Source organism: Hylobates moloch, unplaced genomic scaffold, assembly GCF_009828535.3.
Source record: "Hylobates moloch isolate HMO894 unplaced genomic scaffold, HMol_V3 SCAFFOLD_1, whole genome shotgun sequence".
Lineage (NCBI taxonomy): Eukaryota > Metazoa > Chordata > Mammalia > Primates > Hylobatidae > Hylobates > Hylobates moloch.
In genome coordinates, this window is record NW_026652276.1 from 231,067,652 (window position 1) to 231,087,292 (window position 19,641).

General features: G+C 44.1%; 1 protein-coding gene across 2 annotated transcripts; it reads left to right on the top strand.

The window, feature by feature from the left end:
- The first annotated feature begins 6,678 nt into the window (after window positions 1–6,678).
- GIMAP5 (GTPase, IMAP family member 5) lies at window positions 6,679–16,942 on the top strand. Of its 2 annotated transcripts, none has more exons than XM_032762162.2 (3): window positions 6,679–6,890; window positions 10,063–10,111; window positions 11,396–16,942. In XM_032762162.2, exons 2-3 carry the CDS (start codon window positions 10,069–10,071, stop codon window positions 12,274–12,276), a joined length of 924 nt encoding a protein of 307 aa, XP_032618053.1. In that variant the 5' UTR covers window positions 6,679–6,890; window positions 10,063–10,068; the 3' UTR covers window positions 12,277–16,942. The 2 variants fall into 2 exon arrangements, with proteins under 2 accessions (XP_032618053.1, XP_032618054.1); XM_032762163.2 differs by lacking the exon at window positions 6,679–6,890 and adding an exon at window positions 6,903–9,684.
- The last annotated feature ends 2,699 nt before the right edge of the window (window positions 16,943–19,641 follow it).

The following is a 19,641-nucleotide window of genomic DNA, read 5'->3' on the forward strand; positions in this document are numbered from 1 at the left end:
AAAAACAGGGCTTCTAAATACATGAAGCAAAACTAAAGAAACCAAAAAGATACACAGACAAATCCAAAATTATACTTGGATACTTTAAACCTTCTTTCTCAGTAATCAATAAAACATGTAGACAGAAAATCCGTAAGAATACGGAAGGTACAAGACTGGATACATTCCCTTAAGTTCAGGAAAAGGCCAGAATGTCCCTCACTGCCACTCCAATTTAATGTTTTGATAGAGATCCTACCTGTGAAAGGAGGCAAAGAAAAGAAACTAAAAACACACAGATTGGAAAGAACAGAATAAAAACTGTTTTTATTTGCAGATGACATAATTTTCTAGGAAGAAAATCTCAAAGAATCAAGAAAAAATTCTAGAACTAATAAATTAACAAGGTCAGAAAATACAAGGTCAACATACAAAAATCAATTACATTCTTGCATACTTGTAATGAATGACTGGAAACTGAAATTAAATCATCAGTACCATTTATAGTACCATTAAAATTATAAAATATTGGGATTAATCTAAGGTTTTTACACTGAAAACTACAAAACATTGATGAGGAAAATCAAACAAGACCTAAGTAACTGGAACAATATTATGCCATGTCCATGAATCAGAAGATTCAATATTATTGAGATATCAATTATTTCCAAATGAATCTGTAGAGTCATGCAATCACAATCAAAATCTGGAAGGATTTTCTTATATATTTTTCAAGCTGATTCTAAAATTTATATTTAAAAACCAAAACCATTTTGAAAAAGAAAAGGAGAATTTCCACTTCCTGATCACAAGATTTATGTATAGCTGCCATCATCATAACAGTGAGGTATTGGTGAAAATCAGACATAAAGATCAATGGAACAGAATGCAGTTCAGAAATAGACCTATATATATGATCAATTAATTTTTGAAAGGGTACCAAAGTAATTTAATGAAAAAGGATACTCCCTGCAAGATAAGTTGATGGAATGAAAAATTGGACATATATTTGCAAAAAAAATCCTGATTTATATCTCACACCATATACTAAAATTAACTAATGTGGTCTTCTGAAAACCATTTCTCTGGACTGCAGTCTCTTTATCTGTAATATGGGGAAGGAAAGGACTAGTTTAGATGATCCCCAAGATTCTCCTAGCTCTCACCTTCTGTGCCTGTGCCTTTTTCCTTTCCCTTCCACATAACTCAGTTATTCACTGGGTTAAACTCAAATGGCAGACGTGTGCATGCAAGTCTCCACGAGGCTTATGGCAGCACAGGCTGTAGTTTTCATAGAAAAGCCACAGGAGGTATGACTTCTTATGTTGTCACTAAACTGTTTCTAACACTTCTTGTGCAAATCAACTGCCTTCACACGTTCAGCTTTGCCTCCACTTTTTATCATTGCTCTTGCTGTGTTTTCCCTTCTCTGAAAAAGCAAATAGGCAGCCACTGTGGTCCTTGGTTAGGCTCCCAGGATACAGAAGCATCCCCAGGCCAGGAACCCCATGTCCTGGGTCTGGGAGAACCCGGCCTTGACAGAGACCGTGGGGCAGCTTGGGAGCACTGCCTGGGGCAGAATCTGACAGAATCTCCTGACTGTGTGTAAGGTCTGATAGCTTCAGGAGAGGAGGAACCAGAGATCTTGGGGTGGGATATGTTAAAAGACAATGTGCACCCCAAGAAGCCTGGGCCAGTCCTACAGATGTGCCTGTTGGTAACTCTGATACCCCATGATGTCAAATGTCAATAGTAATTTCAGACAGAAGGAAAGCAAGACCCAGACAGCAGGACTTTGTATATTATACTTTTTTCACCAAAAGTAGAGCTTCCCAAGTTTTTCATGTCGATGTCCACATGGTAACATTTGTCACAGCATAGTGTAAACAGAAGAGGCTGCTCTCAACCTCAGATGCAACTGATCTCAGGCCTTGAGCCACTTTGGGGTTTTGGGGGGCTCTTTGTCTCCCCTCTGAGGGATGAGGGGGAAAATATCTCAACAAACCTATAATTGATTGACAGCTCAAAGGCCGAGAATTTCCAATGTAATGACTCAAAAGGAAATCAGCCTGGTGAGGGTACAACTCAGCAAGCTCAGAAACATTATTCGTGACAGGAAGATATCAGCTTGTGGATCCCAAGATGCTACCAGGAGACATTCAGTTGCAGGTGATAATGTCAGGGTAGGGGAGGGTCTCATTAGGCTTTCAGGAGGGTCCACCCCACTCCAGATGCAACAGGAGCAGTCCTCCATGGTGCCGGCCAGGAAATCTCCAGGGACCTCGTCATCCCATCTGGACCTCATCTAACCCATCCAATAAACAACTAGAGGAGAGCGTCAAGGCATGCATTCAGTCCTGCTGCTGCTCCCTCTTGGCCTTTTGGGCTAACCAAATGGTGAAGGTTCTACTCTAAATGCAATGCTATGGAATTAGACAACTAGACATCAGCTACTCAGACAACCCCAGAGGTCATGACAACAAGCTCTTAAACCTGCTCTAGGCACTGTCCTGCCCTGATACCTACATACTCTCTGCTTCCTTTAAAATAACCGCTTCAAAGGGCCCCTTCTCCACCTCCAGTCAACCTTGATCTCATGTCCAAGTTCTACTCCACACCTCAGGGCTTTCTCCTTGGGGTTGGTCCGTTTTGACCTCTTTTCTTCCCAAGATCCTGCTTAATACATTGTCTAAAACTGTGCTTTCATGTATTTTTTACCATGACCCTCAGTTTTATACTGCTTCCCAGAACTTACATACACTCATGTTTTGTGTGATTAATTTCGATAGTTTCTATTCTACTCTATTTCATTTTTTAATGCTCTATAATGGGGTGTATGAAATACATTTGTCCAGAACATTCATTTGGGACCCTTACTCATTGTCTTTCATTTGCATAAGTCTTCTCTCTCTAATAAGATTTCAGATTCCTTAAGAGGGTGGCTTTTTGTCTGCTTCCCATGGGTGCTGTCTGGACTTACCACCCATTAGGTCTGGTGTGGTGCAAATGCTCAGGAGAATAGGGTAAATTTGCTTCAAAAGATGCAATATTTAGATACTTAGAGTGTACTTCATGGCATCGTTAATCCTTCCTCCATGTTGTATGTCAACTGTGGGCTCAAATAGCGGCCCCTTTTATTGACCTGGATGTTTCTGCATCCTCAACTGTACCTCCTGGATTCACCCCTAGATGATCTCTGCCCCCACCATGAAGCCTCTTCAGCAGCTGTGGTCTCTGTAGAGCACCCTGATCCAGCAGGCTCCTTTCCTCACCTCCAATTAGAGGCGCCCCTGACCTGGCCCCTCTCAGCCCTGAATAGAGTAGCCATGACCTTGTCCAGACACAAAGGAAATAATAATGTTAATAATATAGAAATGCCTGCATTTTAATACTTTTTTTCAGCATCTTTTACTTGCTCTTTGATTTTCATAAGAACACAATGTTCTAAAAAAAAGTTCCAAGAAAGAACTTTTTTTAGAGTGACTGCAGACAAGGAAGAGAAATCACACTTCAGCATTTGGCTTCAGCACCTCCCAACCCTGACTTGGGGTTTCATTTCCACATTTCCCACTAGTCACGTTCGTAGGAGACCTTCATGGAATAGGGTGAGATGATGGATGAAGAGACAGAGCCCAGATGGTGAAAGACAGCAAGCATGACTAAGTGTTAGGAGACCATGTGGTGACCAACAGGCTCAGTTTGACTGGGACTAAGGGGTTTCCCAGGACACGGTCCTTGTAGTACTAAATCCAGTCAAATTCAGGGCAAGTTGGATGGTTGGTCACCTAGGACCTCAGCCCAGTGGCTCAGGAGAAAGTGGTAAATGCCATGCCTCCTCTTTCCCTCATTCTCCCTTTCTCCTTCATCAGAAGGCAATAATTGTCTGTCTCCCATTTCAAACAGAAGGTCCAAGGCATGAACCCAGGGGTCCTTGAATCACTCCAAGCTGGTAGGGAAGGTGGCTGCCCAAAATGTCTCTGAGATGGAACTTTGGCATCTCCTCAGCTTAATAAAGCTGATTCTCAGGGCAGCCTACAGGTTTCTACTCTGAGATGGCTACTGCGCTCAGAACTCCAGAAACTTCATCACGTAACTAGAGCACATGAGTTGCAACGCCACGTGCTCAGTTCTGTGCACCAGGGAGCATCACAGAGAGAGAGCAGGGATAGCAGAGGTGGCTGGGGATGGATAGAGACCTGCTTTCAGTAATGATTCATCATATTTTATACTATGTCAGGTTTGGTAGAGAACTGTCTCTGTCCAGGCTGAAAAGGGATTGAATTTGGTGTCAAACAGAAGGGTAGGGAAAATGGCCACTTCCTCGGTGTCCCAGGTTTCCTGGGGATTTGTTTGTTTGTGTGTTTGTTTGTTTGTTTTGCAAATCTGAACAGAGGAATAGAGAGGGTGTGGAAAAAGGCACAAAGAGTCTAGTTTTGGAAATCCTTTCATATCTGGATATACACGAATTTCTACAATCCTACTTTCTGAAAGTAGCTACCTAAGATTATTCTTCTAGCACTAAATGTAACTACAAAAGGGGACATGAGGGAACAGTTAGAGCACTTAAGTCATATGTTTTACTCATTTACTCAGTAAGTATTTTTGAGCACTTTCTAGGGCTAAGTTCTAGCAAGATCCTGACCTAAAAGTCCCTGGCCTCTAAAAAGTCCATGATTTCACCCAGAAAACTGATAAAGACCAGTTAACACATTTCATCATTGACTCCCTGTGGTCTCTTTGAGCCATAAGAGGAGCCTGGGAACTGCTAGAGAAGAAGAGATAAGACTTAGAGAACAGAACTCAAAGCAGAAAATCAGCCCTCAGATGGGGTGCCAGAGCACCCACTTAAGTGGATAAAAATAATGCTTGCGAATAGTTCAAACCAAAAGGAAAGAAGAAAAGGAGTTTGAAGATGTCGCCAGAATTAAGTGAATTTGCTACATTGATGGGAATGGTTAGCATCGGTGCCCCTCACTGTTTATAAGATTTTGATGTGAACTCTGTCCGTCAAGTTTTTGAGAGATTCCAGCCAGGTGCAGGGGGGAGTACCTGGTCCCTATCAAGGGTGAAATCCTGGTCAGATTACAGCCCACTTCCTGCCCCGCTCTGCTCAATTCACACAAATTATGAGTGCTGACTAGGTTGAAAGTCCTTGAAGAATTTAAAAGTGTAAGGGCCAATAAAAATCAAAAATAAAGAGAAAACGTTAATTCTCTTTTCTGGGGAAAAAACAAAGTGGAAAAGAATTACCCCTCCCTTCTTAGACCATTTTCTTTAGAAACCTTGTAAGTGTGAATTCGTTCTCTACCCTTTGTAATGCAAATCTTTTTAAAAGCTGTTTGACAGCCCAGGGCTGTCTGTAGAGCATCTGGAAGCCATCCCTTTGAAATGCAAACATCAAGGAAGGTAGCGTCCCCACCTCCCAGTCTCTGTGTGAAAATAGGGGCATAATTTAGGAGCCTAACTTAACTTAGGTAGGAGCCTGACATCTGCCAGCACCTTTCTGAGTTGCAAATCTTCCTCTTGCCATAGAGGATATGAGAAGTTTACTTTTCCTCTGGAAAAAGACAGTTAGCTAACACAGATGATTACTGAGTGAATTTAGGATGAGCTATGTATAACAAATGGTGCTGTCAAGTCCTCTTACTTGAGGACTAGTTATGGTTTAACTTGAGAACATGTGTGTAATGGTTGGCACCTGCCTGGCTATATGACCAGGTGACATCCCTCTCCGTCTTTGCAATCTCTTCCTGGATTGTCTGGGATCCAGATCACATTCTGGTTCAATGGACATTCAATAATAAAATTGTTTTCTTTCTCTTCTGCCTCTGTGGAAAGGTTTTCTGGGCTGGCAGGAGATTGTTTAAAATTGTTTTACCCATCAAGTCTTAGATAATTGTTACCATATGACTGTAAGCTCCACTTCAAATGTCAACAGAGAAGGATATGTGGATTCTCTGGGCCATGACAGCCCTCCGCCTAAGTCCCACTGTGTTCTCCATCTCGTAATTGCTTTATGTCCACTGCTCTAACCTTAAATGGCAATCAGGTTTATGTCCACTGCTCTAGCCTTAAATGACAATCAGTTCAAAAATAGAGGTTCTATCACCCTGCTTTCAACCCTTACCAGATAAACTGACACGTAGACTCCACAATGTCCCCCAGGGTGGGCTCCATCATGTGCCAGACAGCTTACCAGGGTCAGTCACGAGCCCAGAGTCAAACCCTGCGAGGGCTTGTTCTGGTCCTCTGTGGACCAGAGTGCCTTTCTGATTCTGGTTAGCAGAAACTTTCCAGAAGCAGAGCCTGTGAGAAGGGGCCCAAGAGTGCTGGGAGGAGCAGGTGCCCCGGTGATGGGTGCTGAGGGCAGCAGCTGCTGCCCAGAACTTTCCAGTCACCAGGGGCCTTTTCTGAACTTGGAAGTGGGAGAGTCTGTAATTCCCTTCATATCTCCTTCTTCCAAATACTGCTTGCTTGAAACAGTCAAAAAAAAAAAAAGGAAATGGGACGGGGCACACTGTCCCAGGGCAGGCTCATGACAGGAAGTGACTCATTAAGGACAGGAAGTGACCTGTTAAGCACATCGCTGCATTTGGCTGGTTTTCAGGGTCTTGTTCCCAATCAGTTTCCAGCCAACACCAGGGTGTCCTAGTCCGCAGAGGTGGGGGGGCACACTCCATAATCTCTACTTTTCTTTTTATGCAGCTGAGTCATGGAGCTTTCAGCCCCAGCACGTGGCTCCTCCTTAACTGCATCTGCTCAACCTCCCTCAGCCCTGTGAACAGCCTCCCCACACACAGACCACAGAGCAGGGCTCTCTCTGCTGCCACTTCACCTTCCTGAGACAGGACCAGCCGGCCAGAGCCTCAGTGACTGCCACCCTGGAGGACAGGGCACAACAGCCGTTTCTGGTAAGGAGAACTGGGTTTATGCTCACAGAGACTTTGGGAATTGGAAGGCTCACAGTTTGGTCACAGCTGTTCCTTTCTGACGTGACCTTGCACAGATCCCCTCACTTCTGGGTTCCCTGGTCAGTAAAACGGGGCAATGGTGGCGAGTGTTGCGGGCATCAGCAGGTGCACAGCTGATGGAGCACAGCCTGAAGAATCTGTGCCTGCACTCACAGCCCAGTCCCAGGACAGCGGGCTTTGCTGCCCCATTGCCCATTGCTTAGCCAAGTGGATCTCCATGAAACTCTCAGGGAGTAAGGCTGAACTGATCCTCTCATCAGTGGGACAGATGGGAGAACTGAAGCTCCCAGAGGGTGACAGGCTTTCCCCCATCTCCCCTAGCATGCCGGGGCGTTCTTCTCAATTTTACCCTCCTAATTTCTCCTGTCTCAGACCAGCCAGACACGCACCATGTCTCAGACAAGCCTGGGAGCTGAGAATGGATTCTTAGGGCTCCCCAGGGCAAATGTGGGATATTTTCCCACCCCAGGAGCCTCATGTTCCAAACAAGACCCCTGAGTGGACCTTGTCTTGTGACTTTCAACTTCTGAAAACTATCCCATGCTCCCCTAGATGCCCCACATTTTTCCTATGACACCCTGCAGGATGCACACCAAACCGCAAAACACATGATTCCAATCCCTGGAAATATATGGGCTGGGGCAGATGGGTGAAGGAAATACTTATGAACAAGGAAGACAAGAAGTGGTTTGATCTTTTCTAAAATAGTATGGAAGAGGCTGCTTTCTTGTGATTTGCTAAAATAAGCTCTTCTCATGGTAAAATCAGGTTCATGCAATTTTCAAATCGGAATGTGCATTTTGTTCATTTGCTTCATCCTTTTCCCTGAGCCAGACCCTCCCACCAGCTTGCCAGAGGCTGCTACTGTCTTGCTTGCACACTGCCTTCCAATCTCTCATGAACTTTGGTCTCTTTTGTGGGACGATTAGTAAAATTTTTCCTTTGGAGAAGACACCTGTCTTCACTCTCAATTCCTCCACTTTTGTCTGCCCTGTAGACCAACACGTCTCACATTCCTTCAAGCCTACAATGTGTCCAGCACGCTCTATTCAGTTCTTTTATAATCTTCTCCATGACTCATTTTAGCATTGTCATCAGTATCCTTTCTGACTCACCTGTGAACACTTTGTTATTTGTGAATATCTGCCAAAAAATATGTTCCTCAATGCAGCCTGATCCACTCAGAAAGCTTGGATTGGGAGAGCTATTGTTGCTGCTCACTGGCTAACATAACATAGTTTGACTGGCTTTTGTGACAGGCAATTGGCTGTTTTAAAAGAAAAGACCTCAATTCAGAGAAACTCCTGCCACGGGCAATTTTATTTTTGAACAACCTTTTAGGAGAAATGCACTCAAGATTTCCCAATAAAATTCTGTGTGTTGGTTTTAGGGTAGGCTTCTAGCTGTCCAATTAATTTGTCTCCTGACCAGGGAGCGGCAGCATTATACACATGTTCGAACAGGTTTGTTGACTTTTTTGGAAAAGTCTCTTTTTCTGCCTGTGGAATCAAGGACAATACATGGCAAAAGGAGCCATTTCCTGATGCTAGCTCCATTGTAAATATGTGACCTTTGGCAGGTCATTTAATGCTCAGTTTCCTTGCATTTTAATAGAAAATTTAAGACCAGTCTTGATCACATCACAGGGAATTTGAGAGAGCAATTAAAATAAGAAGGATGAAATAACTTTGAAAATTACAAATGTCTGCACAGAGGTTTATTACAATTATGATGTTCATAATCAATATCATTACCACTGTCATCTTGACCCTTACCACATCATTATGTTGATTCCAAACCTCAGAAAACGTCATCTAAAGTAGAGAGGATGTCAGGGAACTGGTGCTGTTTTAGCAAAAGCCAGAAGCATAGTTTACCAGATACGAGAACAGGGTGTGCGAGAGAGGAAAATGCTCTTCTCTGGGCTTAAGAAAAAGAAAGAAAGGAGGGAGGGAAGGGTGAAGAGGAAAGGAGAAAGAAAAGAAAGAAGGGAAAGGGGGGGAGGGAGGAAGCTGTCTTAATACATTCTGATAATATAAAAATAGATTGCTTGACCTGAAGAAGGCTAAGAAAATCCACTGAATGAATAGAAAAATGTGGAAAAGATAGAAATCACAGAAGTTATTAAACATTGAAGTTTATAAATAACCAAAATAGCAAATAAACCATGAAAACTGTTTTTAATTTAATGATAATCAGTAAAACTTAAGTTTAAGCCAATTAAGACATCCTTATTTATGCCCATAAGGATGACAGGAAATTAAAAGTGTAATATTACCAAGTGCCTGTGAAGATTTGGGGACTTCTTATAAATGGGTGGTGCAAATAGGAGTTAACTCGACTCCCTGGGAGTCCTATTTGGCGATATCCAGTCAGGTGGAAAATGTACATCCCCAATACTGTTGCACAATGCTGGAAACCCGGAGCAGGAAATGAGTTGTTCTTGAATTCGGCCTGAAGTTGATTCTTTCTCTTCAATCACCTCACTACCTCCTCTCCACCAACCATCAGGGTGGGAAGGCAGTCATACCGGTCCCCCTGCACCATTTCCTCTCACGTCAGTTCTTCGTGTCCCTGATCCCCACTTCCACCCTCCCATTGGACAGTACCTTGTAATTTCCTCTCCGCCACTGGAATGTCCATTTGACACAAAGACTTTTTGGGACTGGAAGTTGCCACTACTTCAAATAAACCAATCTTATTTACAGCAAGGCAATTTTTTTCCTCTATTCTGGTAAGTTTGCTTACTTTAATTTCAATTTTTTTTTAATGCCTACTCTTTGTTCCATAGAAGAATGCTTTCTTCATTTCATGCCTTTCTGGTTGGGGGAGGTAATCAACTGATTTGCTTCAAAATATTTCCTGATTTTCTGTAAGTTGAGGGGAGGGACGCAATCGTGCACTATTTTAGCATAACCTAACATCTAACATCATCTGCTTTGTTTAAAGTTATTTACAGATGTTTCAAAGTAAAGTATGAGTTAGAAAATTAGTGATGGAAATGGCTCATCTGAGAATGATTATTCTTAGATATCTGAATTGAGGTGCTGTCAGGCTCTACCAGCTCCCATATGGACATCTGCTTTTTATCCTTTTCCTGTTTTTATTCCAGGAGAGAATGGGAGGATTCCAGAAGGGCAAATATGGAAGTATGGCTGAAGGTAAGAAAGTCTTGAAGTTCTCAAGAGCCCCGGACACTTGGGAGAATCACAGTTCTCTCCCCACCTACCCCCACCTAAAACACAGTGGCAGAAACCCATTCATTTTAAATGAAGAAGATAAAGGCAACTATCATTTTTTAAGTCCGCAGACCTCTTGTGCCTGATCAAACCATCACACACACACACACACACACACACACACACACACACACCTCATAGTGTGATGCTCTCCCTGCATCAGGTATGTGGGAAATGTGGAAAGGAAACCAAGTCATAGGTTGAAGGGTCTGGAAGCAAATGGTGGATATGTTTTCTCTTTCCTTGTCTGCTGACAGCTCAAAAAAAAAAGGTCCCCATAGGGATTTAGTCATTGTGCTTGCTACGAAACACCACAGAATAACTTAAGAAAAGGAAGAACCAACCCAGAGTGGGAGAAATAAAATAATAGATTTTTAAGAGCCTAAAATGCACTTCGAATTCATTTGGGCTCTAGAAATCCACAGGTTCTCCCCTCTTCGTGCCTTGAAGATTTTTACTCCTGCCACAGTGTCACCCTCTCCAACACCACTTCTGCTATAATTTTGTGTGCTTCAATCAGCCACATAGATGAGCTTTTCAACACACATGCTTCTATTGAGCTTATCTTCCACCTTTTTGAGCCATCCACCCTAGGGTCATCTCCCAGACGCTGCCCTAACATTAACTACAACCTATGTCATCTTAATTTCAAACATTTCACTTCCTATCCAAAGAGCACAGACCCAGGGACAGGCAGCTGACCCCCGGCAGTGGGTCACTATAGATCTGCCAGTGTAGACCCCCTTGACCCTCAAGACTTGGATGAATGTGTGGAGTGTGTCTATACAAGTGTGCCTGGAAATGTGTGGGTGAAAGAGAAGTAATAGCATTTTCTCACTTGTAACTAATCCTCCCCTGCCTCCTTCAATAATTCTCCATGGAGCTGGCCTAAATACCACGCAGGGGAAAACACAAGGACCATTTTCTTTCAGGAAAGCTCTATTTGCCACAATCCATATGAAGTGCTTAAAGCATCCCCTTAATGCAACAGTTCTAACTCCTGGCTGTGGATCCAAACATGGGCTTCCAATGGGGCTTTCTACATGCAAGATTCACCTATAGTTGTAGGCACACTTTTATATACACATAAATATGTCTGTCAATCTGGGGAGGAGGTTCATAGCTTTCATGAGATAACCATGAACAATGACCTAACAGTCTTAAGAATCATTAACTTAGTAAGATACAAAACTTCTTTTTCTACAGGTAGGTCAGAAGATAACTTGTCTGCAACACCACCGGCATTGAGAATTATCCTAGTGGGCAAAACAGGCTGCGGGAAAAGTGCCACAGGGAACAGCATCCTTGGCCAGCCCGTGTTTGAGTCCAAGCTGAGGGCCCAGTCAGTGACCAGGATGTGCCAGGTGAAAACAGGAACATGGAACGGGAGGAAAGTCCTGGTGGTTGACACGCCCTCCATCTTTGAGTCAAAGGCTGATACCCAAGAGCTGTACAAGAACATTGGGGACTGCTACCTGCTTTCTGCCCCGGGGCCCCACGTCCTGCTTCTGGTGATCCAGCTGGGGCGTTTCACTGCTCAGGACACAGTGGCCATCAGGAAGGTGAAAGAGGTCTTTGGGGCAGGGGCCATGAGACATGCGGTCATCCTCTTCACCCACAAAGAGGACTTAGGGGGCCAGGCCCTGGATTACTATGTAGCAAACACGGACAACCGCAGCCTGAAAGACCTGGTGCAGGAGTGTGAGAGGAGGTACTGTGCCTTCAACAACTGGGCCACTGGGGAGGAGCAGAGGCAGCAGCGGGCAGAGCTCCTGGCTGTGATCGAGAGGCTGGGGAGGGAGCGAGAGGGCTCCTTCCACAGCAACGACCTCTTCCTGGATGCCCAGCTGCTCCAAAGAACTGGAGCTGGGGCCTGCCAGGAAGACTACAGGCAGTACCAGGCCAAAGTGGAATGGCAGGTGGAGAAGCACAGGCAAGAGCTGAAGGAGAACGAGAGTAACTGGGCATACAAGGCGCTCCTCAGAGTCAAACACTTGATGCTTTTGCATTATAAGATTTTTGTTTTTCTATTTTTGTGCAGCATACTTTTTTTCATTATTTTTCTGTTCATCTTTCATTACATTTAAATCTCTGGACCCTGGAGCACTTCTAACATATCACCCCGTGGAGTCATTGTTCTAATAATCACCAATTCAGACTCGGATCCTCGTGGTCTGTGGAGCACGCTGCTTGCTGTCTGTGCAGCTTCCATTTCCCCTTCTTCCTGATAGACTTGGAGCTGTGTGCCTCCACTCCAAGGCTGCCTGCCTGCTGTAAACACTATCCCACTCTGTCTGCCAACGACTGCTTCAGGAATGGGCCTGAGATCCTATGCAGATCCATGAGAAGTGAGTAAAAGTCCGCAGAGGTGGGGATGGAAGGTCTCTCCTTAGATAGAACCTGTCTTCGTCCCTGGCATTGTGGGGTCTGGGTGTGACACTGGGACTGTCAGCAGCTTTGTGCTGCCAACCTGAGATTGAAGGCAGTGCCTCAGAGCAGCACAGAGAGTTGGGGCCACATGAGCCCTGAGCCACCAGCCCTGCAGCCTGCCCTATCTCTGCATTTCCAGTTGTGTTAGCCAATAAATTTCCTACTTATTTAAGCTATTTGAGCTCCGGGTCTCTTTTACCTGCATTTTAAAACATTCGAAGTAATGAAAATTTCTCCACATTCCTTTTTATCCTTTCAATCTGTTGGAACTTCCCAGTCCACATGCTTCCTTTGAGCAAGTGGCATCTAGAATAAAAGAACAGGGTTGGCTTTTCTTGTTCCTAAAATTAAGAAGAACCTCCTGTTCCTACTGAAGTGCCTGCCACATAGTGGACATTCCCTGAACTCTGAGTAAAGCAAAACACTTTCAGATGGATGGATTGCATTGACGAATGGGAGTGGGAGAGGGTCAAGGAAATGGGGTGCCCTCTACGCAGGGCTTTCTCTGTGCTTTCTTCTCAGTTTGGCCAGGGGCCCAAAAGAAACACAGCTCACATTTCAATGCTCTGCAAGGAATCACTTTGGCAAACGTTCACACATGAGAAAGGTTAACCAAACTCTTTCTCCTCCACTGTAAATGGCCCTTGGATCAACTCTCCAGCTCTATTTCTTTGGAAGTCGATGTCCACAGGGTTGGGGTGGGGGACAGGTTGTTGACTGGTTACCAGGCAATCCTGCTCACCATGAAAGTGATTCCTTGTTAGTAGAGGGAGTGTGGACTGGGCGACCCAGGAATGGACCATCCCCACACTGGAAGGAAGCTACTCTGGCAGCGCCGCTCTGTAATGCTTTCTTAAGGTCATGGCTATGCCAATCAAGAGTGCCTCCCCGGAGGGAGGGAGAGTCCAGACAACATCTACTGGACCAGTTTCCAGAGGCTTCAAGGTCACCACACTTACATGCAGTCTTTGTCTCCCTTGGCTCAGCCCACTCCTCCTCTGCAGGGCTGCTGCAGTGAAGGGAGCCACATTTCCAAGAGTCATCCAGGACAGAGGTGAGTTCCCTCCCAATGTTGCCATCAGAGACCACACCACAGGGCACCTCCTCACCTCTCCCGAATCTGTCCTGTCCATCCCCACTGATGAGGAAATTGAGGCAAGAAAAGAAAACCCTGCTGAGGTCACACATTATTTAAGGGATGAGCTGAGACTAACACCAGGTCTGCTGACTTCAGATATTCTCAGCAGTAGCCTGGACTTCCTGCTGAAGAACATACAGACAGCCCCAAAATGCACCACATGCTTGCATTTCCCAGCACCTGTATTTAACATACAGACAGCCCCAAATGCACCACATGCCTGCGTTTCCCAGCACCTGTATTTAACATACAGACAGCCCCAAAATGCACCACATGCCTGCATTTCCCAGCACCTGTATTTAACATACAGACAGCTCCAAAATGCACCACATGCCTGCGTTTCCCAGCACCTGTATTTAACATACAGACAGCCCCCAAATGCACCACATGCCTGCATTTCCCAGCACCTGTATTTAGCTAATGGGAGGCAGTGAATGGAAGGCAGGGAAGGCTGATGGATGCTGTCCACCCAGATCAAGAAAGTCAGCAGTCGTTTCCAACTGAACATCTGGCTGTCATGGGTTCTTGTCCACTTTTAGGGTCTCAGGGCTGGTACCCAAACTAAAGTGTGCCTGGCAAAGCATCCACCTTCGATAAACTCACAAAAGAAATTCTCCCCTACGTTTCCATGGTGATGGTGGTGCAAAGAGTGACCAACCATCCTGGTTGGCCCAGGTCTGAGAGGATTCCCTGATTGAAAGACTTTCAGTGCTGAACTGGGAAAGTCCCAGAGACACCAGGATGGGTTGTTTACCCCAAGAGTAGGAGACTGTCATGGGTCCAGGTTAGGGGTGGTGAGTAGGGGCATGTACATCCAGTAATTGGAGAGAAGAACTGATTTGTTGGGCTCAGATCAATGCCTTATGCTGCAGAGGAGGATTGGTGCTTCCCTATTCCTACCTCAAACAGACTCGGACCTCACTACCCCACGGGCACTTCTCATCAAGCCCCCTCACCTCCTTGCGTTGTTCCCTCCATACCTTTCCTTCTACCTCCTACGTCCAGTGCTTGGGTAGAAAATCCACCCAGGCCCCACAGAAGAATGACTTCTCAGGCTTCGCTACTATGAAAAACCCATACAACCCATTCCAGAGCAACACGAGGACCTTGCTGTGTGCAAAGTTTCAGTGTGTTGCCTCGTAACAGGCTCAAGGCATTAATGCTAAAGAGTGAGTCTCTAATTGCAGAATTGCAGAGCCTATGCCAGGTCAATTGAAGAAATACTTTTTGGACTGATGTCATGGTGCTTTAGGGGAAGAACTTGGTGTTCCACGGGGCCCTGGTACTGAAAGATGCGGTCCGGGTCACCCCTAGCTCTTTCCTACCCACCCAACCCTCCCGCGCCCATCTTTTCCCTCTTTCCTCTAGCACAGTGAAGTGTGCAGGCCTGGGTAAGGAATACCTCCAGACAACTCCAGGAACGATGGCTATGCTAATAATGAGTATAGTGCCTGTGAAGAAGAAAATGAGAGACTCACTGAAAGCCTGAGAAGCAAAGTAACTGCTATAAAATCTTTTTACATTGAAATAGGCCATGAAGTTAAAACCCAAAATAAATTATTAGCTGAAATGGATTCACAGTTTGATTCTACAACTGGATTTCTAGGTAAAACTATGGGCAAACTGGAGATTTTATCCATAGGGAGTCAAACAAAGCTGCTGTGCTCTACAATGCTGTTTTATTTATTTGTCTTTTTTTGTCATTTATTGGATTAGTAAACTGAGGTGATGCAAGTAATTGTGAATTTGGAATTTGTTCCAGCTTAATGGCTTGGCATACAACTGATAAAAATAAGCACCAAAACATTCCTAGTTTTCAAACACTATGGCATTCTCCATTGAAAATTGCTGCATGTTGCTTGTTTTGTAAATCACATCAGATAATACAGTGCTCTTTGAATATTGTCTGTTTTTTCTTTTTCTTTTTATTTTAAGTTCTGAGGTACATGTGCAGGATGTGCAGGTTTGTTACATGGGCAAATGTGTGCCATGGTGGTTTGCTGAACCTATCAACCCATCACCATGCCACTTAGTAGCCTTGCATGAATTAGCTATTCTTCCTGACGCTCTCCCTCCCTCCACCCCACACTCCCCTGACAGGCCCCAGTGTGTGTTAGTCCCCTCCCTGTGTCTGTGTGTTCTCATTGTTCAGCTCCCACTTATAAGTGAGAACATGTGGTGTTTGGTTTTCTGTTCCTGCATTAGTTTGCTGCGGATAATGGCTCCCAGCTTCATCCATATACCTGCAAAGGACATGATCAAATTCCTTTTTATGACTGCATAGTATTCCATGGTGTATATGTACCACGTTTTCTTTATCCAGTCTATCATTGATCAGCATTTGGGTTGATTGAATACTGTTTCTTAATGACTCATTTTGACCCCTATCTTCAGGGGCAATGAGACTGTGTGGCTCCACCAATTTCCAAGTTGTTTTTCTATTGTTTCCTGTCAGATTAAATAGCATTGTCATGTTCTGTTGTTATCATAAATGTAGGTTTATGTCCCATGTAAGGAAACTTCTAGTGAGAGAGTAACAGAATGCCTGAAGAGCCTGACTGTAGCTCTAGAAGTAGTCAACCAGTCTGTGATAGAATGGTAACTGAATTTTCCTAACTGCATCAACTGTGATGACGTACTCCCGTTTCCTCCTTTATTTAGTTAAAATCATAGGCCGATTTCTTTTTACCTATAATCTTCCTAATAATTTTTAATGATAGTGACCCCTCATTTCTCTCTGCCCAGACAACTCATTCTTTAAGTAATGCTTGTTGTGTTGTCAAAGTTCTAATAGGGACCAATGCACACGTGTATCTGTATACTTATTGTTTTATATTAACTTATATAAATTCTGTTGTCTTGGCATATAATAGTTTTATGATTTATATTTATATAAATTCTGTTGACTTGGTTTATAATAGTTTTATGATTTTTACTATATAGGTAGGACTACATATAGATTATCATTTGTGACAGAATAATATGAAGTTAAGTAATTACTAAACTCTAAATGGAAATAGTATTCAAGAAACTCAGGCACTGAACTTGAAGATAAGAGTATTGTTGCTTTAATCCAGTGTATTTGTTTATGGAAAGAAAAACACAAAGGCAGACTCGAGTAAAAAGGAACATTAAAATATTGTTAAAAACTCTGTATTACTACTATTTTGGAATTTACCCGTTTATAGGCTCCAAAAATAAATTTTCAAATAAAATATTTTTATAAAGAAAAAAACCGTCTTTGGAATAAATGGATTTTCTAATGTTCCTTGGGATCATGCTACATAAGATGGTATCTAGCTCTCTGCCCCCCAACACAGACACAGTTAAATTGGCCAGTGATTACTTTAGCAGGGAAAATAAATTAATAAATAAATAATTTTGGAATCATTTTCATGTAAGTACTGAATGTCAAAACTCACTTTCTATGAGGTAACTCTTTAGTAATTTCTTTGTAAGTGGTTCTGAGGGTATTTTTAGCACCAGTACTGCCTCCTGGAATCGCTCCGTTCTTTAGCCAGGTCCCATGGAAGCTATCTAATCTGGCTGCAAAGTCTGTCCCACAGTACGCACAATTCAAATAAGACTTATCCACCCACAGCTCTGATGACACAACTCAAGCCTTGGTTTTACACCCAAGCAAGTGCTGACGTTTTGGATAGAAACCAAAGCACTTTCTGTCATCCTGCAATCCGTGAGAGGGCCCTTCAAACTGAGTATGATGGTCATTCTTATGTGTCACTTAGCAAGGCCATAGTACCCAATGATCTAACCAAATACTAATCCAGGTGCTGCTGTGAGGGTGTTTTGCACATGTGGTTAATGTGAAGTAAGGATTACCTTCCATAACATAGACGGAAATCATCCAGGCAGTTGAAAGTCTTAAGACAATAACCGATTTCCCAGAAAAGGAATTCCACCTCAAGACTGCAGTGTCTACTCCTGGCTGAGTGTCCAGCCTGCCCATCTGTACTACAGATTTTGGACATACCAGACCCCGAAATCACATGAGCCAATTTCTAGAAATAAATCCCTTAATAGATATATCCTGTTGTTTCTGTTTCTCTGGAGAAACCTGACCAATAGTCAAAAGTGATTATTGCTACTGATACTCAGAGAAAGAGCAAACCTGAACATAAATCTCATCTTTTTGGCCAGGCAAGGTGGCTCATGCTTGTAATCCCAGCATTTTGGGAGGCCGAGGCGGGTGGATTACCTGAAGACAGGAGATCGAGACCAGCCTGGCCAACATGGTGAAACTCTTTCTCTACTAAAAATACAAAAATTACCCAGGCATGGTGGCACATGCCTATAATCCCAGCTACTCAGGAGGCTGAGGCGGGAGAATCACTTGAACCCAGGAGGCAGAGGTCGCAGTGAGCCGAGATTGCACCACTGCACTCCAGCCTGGGTGACAGAGTGAGACTCGGACTCAAAAAAAAAAAAAAAACTCATCTTTCCAAGGATGATTCTTTTCTTTTCAAGAATGATATTGGGGTGAACATTTTTTAAATATGTGATTGCATGAGGAGGAGGGCAAATGGGAAAACCAACCATTTTTTCACTCACTCCATCTTGCTGCAATGCTGATGGTTTGGAACTCAAGACTCTCTGTTTTCTCATGTGCTGCCCCTGGATTGTCTTGAACGGTGGTCTCCACAGGAGCCGGTAAGGAGGGGCTCCTGAGCATCAGAGGAAAACAGGTGGTACTGGTAGGTGCCTGGAGAGGTGTGTGAAGTGAAGATAAGGCGATGCTGAAAGAGCTGCAGAGGGGTAGGTGGACTTGGAAGCGGATATTCCTACACTGGGAGAGGCCAGGGACCTGGTGGTCTTGGCGATCTTGTAATACCATCTACCCCTTTTAACTACCAGGAAACTAAGATTTCCAGGGTTTCCTAAAGCAGCAGTGACATGAGGCCAAGTCTGCACCCAAGACTGAGGGGGTGAAAGGATATTAAAGGGAGAAGGCAGCTTTTTCAGGTGTTTCGGGGCAAACTGAGTGCCTGTAGGGCCTGAATCTGTGGCTGCCCCTGTGCGATGAAAGGGTTCAGCCCTCCAGGACCAAGTGCAGCGAGGCTATTCACGTACTGTGTTTGGCCAAGAGATCAGTGGCGGGTCATTTCCTCCAAGAAGGAGAACCTGAAATTGCTGCTGTCTCAGAATCCAGCCTGAACAGAAAGAGAAGTGAAAAGGGTGCTTCTCAGAAACATCAGGATTATTCTCATTTTCCTCAGTTATTTTATTGAAGAGTTTTTCCTCTCCAGTCACAGTGCTGTCCTGCTGTCCCTCTAGCCCAAACCACCACTACAGAGAACCCCACCCAAGTGCCACACCAGCCCTCTGGACAGTACTATCATTGCTCCCCTCCAAAAAAAAGAAAGCCTATTCTGGGCTGGCCATCAACTCACCTCACTCATCTTATATCCATCAATCCTTCCATTAATTCATTTTAAAATGGTATTAAATATCTCACACATGGAATATGGTTGGACCAGTTTAACCTGTCCAGGCACAGTGGCTAATGCCTGTAATCCCAGCACTTTGGGAGGGAGGCCGAGATTGGAGGATCACCTGAGCCCAGGAGTTCAAGACCAGCCTATGCCACATGGTAAAACCCCATCTCTACCAAAACAAAACAAAATAAAACAAAACAAAAATTAGCCTGGCACAGTGGTTCATGCCTATAGTCTCAGCTACTCAGGAGGCTGATGTAGGAGGATCACTTGAATCCAGGAGGCCAAAGTTGCAGTGAGTCATGATTGTGTCACTGTACTCCAGCCTGGGTGACAGAGTGAGACCCTGTCTCAAAAAGAAAGAAAAAGAAAGGAAGGAAGGAAGAAGGAAGGAAGGAAGGAAGGAAGGAAGGAAGGAAGGAAGGAAGGAA

Excerpts from the sequence above, each read along its gene's own strand:
- GIMAP5 (XM_032762162.2), top strand. The coding sequence starts at position 10,069 with ATGGGAGGATTCCAGAAGGGCAAATATGGAAGTATGGCTGAAG. Across the intron at positions 10,112-11,395 it reads ATATGGAAGTATGGCTGAAG|GTAGGTCAGAAGATAACTTG; the intron begins GTAAGAAAGTCT and ends CTTTTTCTACAG.